General features: G+C 36.7%; 1 protein-coding gene and 1 long non-coding RNA gene across 4 annotated transcripts; one reads left to right on the top strand and one right to left on the bottom strand.

The window, feature by feature from the left end:
• On the bottom strand, positions 1,318 to 8,890 carry LOC109834145 (eukaryotic translation initiation factor 6-2-like). 3 transcript variants are annotated; one of them, XM_020402068.1, is made up of 6 exons: positions 8,648 to 8,890; positions 8,479 to 8,564; positions 8,334 to 8,378; positions 2,597 to 2,838; positions 1,668 to 1,760; positions 1,318 to 1,598 (listed from the first exon to the last, which is right to left on the bottom strand). In XM_020402068.1, the coding sequence occupies exons 1-6, from the start codon at positions 8,752 to 8,754 to the stop codon at positions 1,434 to 1,436; spliced, it is 738 nt and encodes a 245-aa protein (XP_020257657.1). In that variant the 5' UTR covers positions 8,755 to 8,890; the 3' UTR covers positions 1,318 to 1,433. The 3 variants fall into 3 exon arrangements, with proteins under 3 accessions (XP_020257657.1, XP_020257659.1, XP_020257658.1); XM_020402070.1 differs by lacking the exon at positions 8,334 to 8,378 and adding an exon at positions 5,031 to 5,075 and having other exon boundaries at positions 1,318 to 1,585; positions 1,655 to 1,760; XM_020402069.1 differs by lacking the exon at positions 8,334 to 8,378 and adding an exon at positions 5,031 to 5,075.
• On the top strand, positions 1,555 to 1,936 carry LOC109834146. Its single transcript, XR_002245459.1, has 3 exons — positions 1,555 to 1,633; positions 1,703 to 1,733; positions 1,803 to 1,936. It is a non-coding gene; the product is annotated as an uncharacterized LOC109834146 (long non-coding RNA).

Here is a 9,286-nt window from a genome sequence, read left to right as displayed (position 1 = left end):
ATATGAAATCACTTTATACTATTTTCACAACTACAAACAAACAATTAAAAGTGATGAAAGCTGACATTGGGACCCACTTTTTTATCTGGTTCGGCAATCACCTACGACCATATGACAATATGCTCTTTATTGTCTATTAGATTTGGATTCTATCCAGTATCGACATTTCAAGAATAAGAGAGATTATTTTTTTCAATCAGTCCCATAAACTAGACTGTTATAGTTTATTTCTTGACCATAACGCCAACACTTTATGTAGATTCGAGGTGGAGAATTGTAGATTCGGCTAGTGTATGGAGTTAACTGCATTGGATAAGTCTAGGAGAGCTTTTGGGTGCTGCGCGGTTGACCGCAGGTGGCGCGGCGGTCGACCGCGATCGGCGGTCGACCGCGCATGGCGCAGCGGTCGACCGCGGCTGGCCCAGGTAATGGAGTTTGGCTCTGGATGTTTGGCGGTCGACCGCATTTTTTCCAGAGACTTTGGCTGAGTTCCCTGACTTATCACGGTCGACCGCACATGGCGTTGCGGTTGACCGCGACGCAGTTTCAGGTCTGGGTTCTGTTTCCAGACCCGTTTCGTTTGGGCTTGATATAAATACCTAGATCTGATTTCTAGGGTTGGGGCAAGCAGGAGGTTTTGAGATTATTGAGAGGGTTTTATTTGGGCTTCTATTCTAGGAGCATTTGCAGAGATCAAGAGTAAGTTGTTGTGGGTTTTGGTGAGAGATTTGTAACCCTAGTTTGTTCCTCTTGATTTCTAATAGTGAAAACTCCCCCCTGCCCCGTGAACGTAGGCTATTGCCGAACCACGTTAAAATTGGTGTTTGATTGTTTATGCTATTGCTTGGTTGTGGTTGTTTATCTCTCTCGGCGGTTGGTTTGGTTTCTCGAGGCACAACACTTTAGAAATTACACTCATTTCTATCTACATACCCACCGTGTATTGCACTCATTCCTAATTTGCACTAAAAGAAAAAATCATAACCATCAACTAGATAATCAATGGCTGTGATTATATAGTGGTCCCTCCACTATTTTTTTTGTAGTGGAGATGATTCGAATCCAATAAAATGTAGAAGTTTATTTACTCGAATGTCAAGTTTCTATTTTTTTACAATATATAGTACCCCAATTAAAAGATGAAATATTCTCAAATTATCGTTCTTTTATTAGCAACTAAAAAGAGAACTTCACAGAAATAAAGAACGAAGAATAGAATTATAGTTCAGGACTATGGGTTTTTCCTGCTCAACTAATAATATTGACGTCAAATATCTTAAGGAACAAAACTTATCATCATCAAGTAAACAAATGAGATGCGGATACAATTAACTATTTATTGCTCAACTAATTTTGGGAGATACAAAACAAAATTCAACTTCAAGACCAACATTTCCTCTCATAAACCCTTTTACAATTGCAAAACCAAATCTTCATACAAAACTATCAATAAGTGATTTCCTCATGTCATCAACTATGGAGCTTGGCTGAGCTTCTCTAAGCTTGAACACACTCTCAATCACGGACAGCTCGGTGGCTGTAGTGTCCGATCCACAAAAACCTGTCCAATCGTTGACGGTCATCCCTGCAGCAATGACCTCGCTGCCTCTGTTGACAGTTCCAGCGACAAGAGGTACTTGAAGAAGGGTCATCCCTGCAGCAATGACCTCGCTGCCTCTGTTGACAGTTCCAGCGACAAGAGGTACTTGAAGAAGCGTTGAAAGTTCGTCTAGGTCTTCGACTGACGTATGAGGATGAACCTGTTTCAAGATGATACAGAGGAGATGCAGTTTGTTTTCTAGGTCTTCGACTGACGTATGAGGATGAACCTGTTTCAAGATGATACAGAGGAGATGCAGTTTGTTTTAAAATCCTGGTAAGATTGGACAAATGACATAAAATTTCCCTAGGGTTTTAAAGAGGTAAATTTCATACAACCCCCTAAAATTTGTTGGACAAATGACATAAAATTTCCCTAGGGTTTTAAAGAGGTAAATTTCATACAACCCCCTAAAATTTGATGCATTTTGAGCTAACCTCCATAAATTTTATAACCGTCCCTTATTTGCAACATACACCCCTCTAATGGCATAATGCAGGTTCCAGTTAGAGGGTCATGTTGAAATATTTGAAAATGTTTGGGGGTTTCGTTACAAGCCCCAAAGATAAGGAGTTAAAGTGACATTTATAAAGGGTTTTTTCTCCTTTTGTTCTTTATTCTGTTTTTTTGGGGGTTGTGTGGGGTAGAGTGGCCAGTATCTCAAAATAGGACAAACTTAACAGGGGTTACGCAAACAATTACCCTTTTAAAAGTGACACTTTATCCAACTTATCATTTTCAGTTTCTATTCAAATATTCATCAAATTCTTCAATATAGTAATCAATTTCAATATGCTGATCATATAAATGGTTGTATGGAGCGCATAGATTGTCATATCCTCTTACCATATTTTTTTCATCCAAATTATTTTTTTAAGATATTGAAACAAAGGGGGTCAAACTGTCACGTTTGAAACCTTGGATATTTCTGTAAATATTGCAAATATTAGGAGGATTTTCTGAAGTAGACCCAAAATAAACAAATTGTTTCCTTACCAAGCCTCCTCTGTTGGAAAATGTGCAATAACTTCCGACGAGAATGTTTCCAGCAATTGTTTGCCTAAATACTTCGACTCCGAGAATATCAGCTATGAGCTCCTCTGTTTCCCTGTCTAGATCAGTATGTGTAAGAGCTACGTGGTCATTGCAGGCAACACATTTTCCGAGAGCAGACAGTCTCTCGTCAACTCGCTGAACAACTACTTGATCAGGCAGGCAGTTCCTCAAATGATGAAGCTCTGAAGCGGAAATCAATATAAGAGTCAATAATTTGCATGATCAGTCTTTTTGACAGTATAATATTAAACATTTCGGAGAGAAACTGAACACATCAGCCAAAATTTGTAACCATCTCATTGTCCATGTTATTAAGGTTTGTCGAAGAAATTCCCAGCAAATATTTACAATAAAAGACTAAAATTCTTTAGGTATATATAAGGAATAAATAAAAGTAATAATAAATATATAAGTGAAGCATCAGAATTCAGGAACACAATGAAAAGTGCATTCAACATTTAATGTCACCCCAGATAAACACAGTTGCAAAGTTCAAACAACAACAAAGTAATTACACAAATATTGCACATAGTGTGCCGCCAAATGCCTTCTACCCACCATACTGATATATTCATGGGATTAATTTTCACTTCCCTAGCATTATACATGAAATTCTTATGGTAAGACCGTAAGAAAAATCCTGGACTAATATCTACCAGCTTGGGAGCTCATAGTGTTAGGTTGGAGGTGGATACCAACCTCCGGCGGCGGAGGAGCTCCGACGAGCTCCAGGATGGCGGCGGCGAGGTCCAGGCGGCGAGGTCCTTTTGCAAATCCAGAATTTCACTATTTGGTCCGAAGGAAAGAGAAACAACTTCTTACAGATAGGTATCTATCCTAAGAAACTGATAAAAACCCAATAAAAGTTTCATGCAATTTCTGGTAACCAATGGGCTCATCACTTGATAAAACACACAAATAGAAAGGTAAATGCGATGTGACTGTCAGGAGCTAAGTAACTTTAGAATACAAAGTATATAGTTTAGCAAAAACTTTGTGCTTTAAAAAGGTGAATGCAATGTGATCGTCTCATTGTCAAAAAACATCCAAGACGCACCCATGAATGTTTGTCTGTGTCACTTATCCAACACAGAAAATTATGAGTGTGCCTGCCTTGTGCCTCTACATGTGCTATGTACTTTAGATATGATAAGCAAAGCTTCACTATGCTATCAACTGATCTAATATAGAAAAGAATGTGTTAATATAGGCAAGCCTCATGAGGTTGAATTCATCCCAAAGAAGTAATAACATAATGTAATTGATTGATACTTGAGGTAGGATATAATCAGTCACAATATAACTTGAAAAACAGAGATGCATAATCAAAACAAAATGGATGCTTTATATAATCTATTATTTCTTACCATAAGCAACATGCAAACTAGAATCAAAATACAAAAAACATATTTAAAAAGCCTTTATATTTGGGATCCTTTAATGTTTTTTAAAAACTTTTTATATTTCTATATTTAGATATATAATTGAATCTCTCCTGTACTACACAGAAATTGGTATCGAATTCATAGTAGCACATCCATAAGGATTTTGAGGAGGAACTTGTGTTGTTGTATGGACTCTTTCTTGAGATGGACGAGCTAATACGTTTCAGTTCAAAAAGGATTGTCTTTCATGAAGAAAATTTTATCCACTAGTTACGGGGAAGGAGCTATCAAACTTATTAGAAAGAAAGATACATAGATGTATTGCTCTTTTACAAGAGAAATTGGGCGGTTGGTCTTTATAGTCAGCAATATAACACATTTATTTTCTAGTCTGCAATACTGTGTTTTCACACAAACAATACTACACTCATTTGTTGAAAAATGGCTATTATCAGAACAGATTGAAAATAAATAAATAGATAGATAGATAGATAAATAAATAAATAAAATCTACATTTGAAGGGATCCATCTCATAGTCACCCATTGTCACAAAGGTTTCCTAAGCAAGAAACACAAGAATAGAACTGCTTAAGTTACGCTCTACTTGCATGATTGGTGATTTCGTAGACAACACAAAAACATCATCTAAACACGATATAATCCACGAAATCAAACTTACAACCATAACCATCCTTTCCATGCCTTACTCCCATCAATGTGGTCCTCTCTTTGCCAAAGATATAAGCTCATACAACTAAGAAGCTCTTCAACTCCCTAAAACCAGATAAGTCTAAAATCTATGAATACTAAGCACTACCGATAAGATTTCCTAAGGCAATTGCATCCATCACAATCACAACCTAAAAAAAATTACATGAAAGGTTCTTGTTGATCACATAATACAGTTCAGCTAGGATTTCGATTGAAAGAAGCAGCACAATCCTATTTACAGAGACAAATTAGATCCGAGTTACCCAAGAGAATTTACCTTGATCAGTGGTGTTGTGCGGCAAAAGAAGCCCATTCTTGTTCCCTAAAAAGCCAAACAAATTAGATTTATTTGCCAGGAAAAAAAAAACATCTTTAATAATCCTTAATTAGATTCTTACCAAATTGAACTAAAAAACACTCACCTGCACAAAGCCGGCCAATGATTCTGGTACCGGCTATTGAAGTTTTGATCACAGGGATAACATCGGCCAGCTCAGCTTCATATGCACTGTAATTAATTTTTTTAGTAATAACATAACATAAAAATTAGAAGATGATGAAGGAAAGAAGATAATCTCACATAAATCACTCAGTTTCAATCATGATGAATGTTGTATGCTGTCATTGAGAAAGAGATCATGCAATTCGGATAAATGTAAAAAATCATAATATGTAGAGAAGAAATATTTAGAGAGTTGATAGAAGTTACAGCAAAGAATTGGAAGGACTCCAATTGAAATTATATGGTAATTCATAAGAACGTGTGGTTGGAATGTTGTTGGGAGAAAGAAAGAAGTGTTTCTCTCAAATATTAGTTATTAAATTATGTATTAGTTATTTATTATTACATGGAAGTTAATTGGATTAGATTAATGGAGAGGTTATGTGTAGGGGAAGGTTATGTATAAAGAAGAAGCCGAGAATAAATAGTCAAAATAACCACAAGTTACCAAGTAGTAATTTAAGGTCTTACTTTAGCATATAGTACAGATGCTCTAAAAATTTGATACGTGTCAAATATTCTAGAATTTTGACATGTGGCAAAAAATATACTATTACTTTAGTATATTGTATAGATAAAATAAGAAACAAACTATGGCCATACCAACTTGTTAGGTTGGGGGTGGATACCAACCTCCGGCGGCGGAGGAGCTCCGACGAGCTCCAGGATGGCGGCGGCGAGGTCCAGGCGGCGAGGTCCAGGCGACAGGACGAGCTCGAAGCCTCGAGCTCTGCGTTCGTTCGAAGCTGGCGTCGATGGCGAGCTCTGCGTTCGTTCGAAGCGGGCGTCGATGGCGAGCTCTGCGTCGATGGCGAGCTCTGCGTTCGCCTGCCCCCCGACCTCTGCGTTTGCTTTTTGGGCGAACCCGACCTTTGCGTCAGGGTTAATCGCTGGCGACAGGCTGTCGCCAGCTCTCTCATCTCCGCCTATATAAACCCTCTCCCTAGGGTTTCGAAGGCGCTGGCTTCCCCCTTTCCTCCTCCGATTCTTCTCTGGCGGCTGCCCTAAATCGCTGCTGCGATTTGTGACTTAATCCCCAGCTCCAACAGTGATTGAAGGGGGATTTAAGAGAGAGAGAGAAGAAAAGAAAGAGGGTTTTATCTGTGGGGTATTTATTCTCAGTTGAGAATTGAAAGGGTTCATACCCTTTGATTATTAACACTGTAGCTACAGTGTTTATTTGAGAAATCCCAGTTTAGGGATCTGCTCCTAAAATTGTAATTTCTTGTTGGATTAATAAGAAATTATCTGTGTGGCTCCCGAGGACGTAGGCAGTTGCCGAACCTCGTAAATCTTGGTGTACTGTTCTCTATACCGCGTTTCCGTTGCATTAAATTCCCAACACATAGGACGTATACAATGAATGGCTTGACTCTTTTTCCCCTCAGAGGGGTCTAGATCTTTTGCAAATCCAGAATTTCACTATTTGGTCCGAAGGAAAGAGAAACAACTTCTTACAGAAAGGTATCTATCCTAAGAAACTGATAAAAACCCAATAAAAGTTTCATGCAATTTCCGGTAACCAATGGGCTCATCACTTGATAAAAAAACACACAAATAGAAAGGTAAATGCAATGTGACTGTCAGGAGCTAAGTAACTTTAGAATACAAAGTATATAGTTTAGCAAAAACTTTGTGCTTTAAAAAGGTGAATGCAATGTGATCGTCTCATTGAATACAAAGTATATAGTTTAGCAAAAACTTTGTGCTTTAAAAAGGTGAATGCAATGTGATCGTCTCATTGTCAAAAAACATCCAAGACGCACCCATGAATGTTTGTCTGTGTCACTTATCCAACACAGAAAATTATGAGTGTGCCTTGTGCCTCTACATGTGCTATGAACTTTAGATATGATAAGCAAAGCTTCACTATGCTATCAACTGATCTAATATAGAAAAGAATGTGTTAATATAGGCAAGCCTCATGAGGTTGAATTCATCCCAAAGAAGTAATAACATAATGTAATTGATTGATACTTGAGGTAGGATATAATCAGTCACAATATAACTTGAAAAACAGAGATGCATAATCAAAACAAAATGGATGCTTTATAATCTACTATTTCTTACCATAAGCAACATGCAAACTAGAATCAAAATACAAAAAACATATTTAAAAAGCCTTTATATTTGGGATCCTTTAATGTTTTTTAAAAACTTTTTATATTTCTATATTTAGATATATAATTGAATCTCTCCTGTACTACACAGAAATTGGTATCGAATTCATAGTAGCACATCCATAAGGATTTTGAGGAGGAACTTGTGTTGTTGTATGGACTCTTTCTTGAGATGGACGAGCTAATACGTTTCAGTTCAAAAAGGATTGTCTTTCATGAAGAAAATTTTATCCACTAGTTACGGGGAAGGAGCTATCAAACTTATTAGAAAGAAAGATACATAGATGTATTGCTCTTTTACAAGAGAAATTGGGCGGTTGGTCTTTATAGTCAGCAATATAACACATTTATTTTCTAGTCTGCAATACTGTGTTTTCACACAAACAATACTACACTCATTTGTTGAAAAATGGCTATTATCAGAACAGATTGAAAATAAATAAATAGATAGATAGATAGATAAATAAATAAATAAAATCTACATTTGAAGGGATCCATCTCATAGTCACCCATTGTCACAAAGGTTTCCTAAGCAAGAAACACAAGAATAGAACTGCTTAAGTTACGCTCTACTTGCATGATTGGTGATTTCGTAGACAACACAAAAACATCATCTAAACACGATATAATCCACGAAATCAAACTTACAACCATAACCATCCTTTCCATGCCTTACTCCCATCAATGTGGTCCTCTCTTTGCCAAAGATATAAGCTCATACAACTAAGAAGCTCTTCAACTCCCTAAAACTGAGATAAGTCTAAAATCTACGAATACTAAGCACTACCGATGGGATTTCCTAAGGTAATTGCATCCATCACAATCACAACCTAAAAAAAATTACATGAAAGGTTCTTGTTGATCACATAATACAGTTCAGCTAGGATTTCGATTGAAAGAAGCAGCACAATCCTATTTACAGAGACAAATTAGATCCGAGTTACCCAAGAGAATTTACCTTGATCAGTGGTGTTGTGCGGCAAAAGAAGCCCATTCTTGTTCCCTAAAAAGCCAAACAAATTAGATTTATTTGCCAGGAAAAAAAAAACATCTTTAATAATCCTTAATTAGATTCTTACCAAATTGAACTAAAAAACACTCACCTGCACAAAGCCGGCCAATGATTCTGGTACCGGCTATTGAAGTTTTGATCACAGGGATAACATCGGCCAGCTCAGCTTCATATGCACTGTAATTAATTTTTTTTTAATAATAACATAACATAAAATAATATCAAAATTAAAAATAACTAATAGATTTCGAAAAGCTAACCTGTAGAAATTCTCAGAACCTCCAATGGCAACCAAGCAGTAGGCATTGGTGAGCTTGGAGAACACACCAACTTCGCACGAATTCTCAAATTGAACTCTAGTAGCCATGATTTCAATGCCTTGAAGCAAACCCTAGTCACCAAAATCGAAGGTCGAGATGTAAACTAGGGTTTCAAAAATTCGGGAATAAAGGAGAGTTTTTTAAGGGTTCTCGGGTTCTTTTTTTTTTGTTCCGAGGAATCCGTCTGCAAGGATTTGGACTTTATAAGACTCCACTCGTACCGTGGAGTCCAAGAAAATAATAAATAAAAGGGTTTTTTAATATAATTTTAAATTAAGTAATGTTTTATTTTAATTAAAATTGGATGCTTGGGGAAGAAGAAATTCAGAAGTCAGCACGTTTTCCATTCTGAGTACAAAACTTTGTCAACAAGTCCAAGAAACTAGTAAAAGTGTTTTTAAAATTTTGAAATTGAATAAATGCATTCCTTAGGGACTGTTTGGTTGGATGAAAATAGAGTAGTAAGTGTAAATAGACCAACCAGATTTATAAATATATTATTTAGTTTATAATTTTATAATTAGGAAAAGTAAATGGACTTGCATTTTGTAGATAAAATTTCAATAAATATTACGGCCA

This window comes from Asparagus officinalis, chromosome 3 (assembly GCF_001876935.1).
Source record: "Asparagus officinalis chromosome 3, Aspof.V1, whole genome shotgun sequence".
Taxonomy (NCBI): Eukaryota; Viridiplantae; Streptophyta; class Magnoliopsida; order Asparagales; family Asparagaceae; genus Asparagus; species Asparagus officinalis.
The sequence above is the reverse complement of the archived record's forward strand: the minus strand, read 5'-3'. Positions and strand labels throughout refer to the sequence as shown.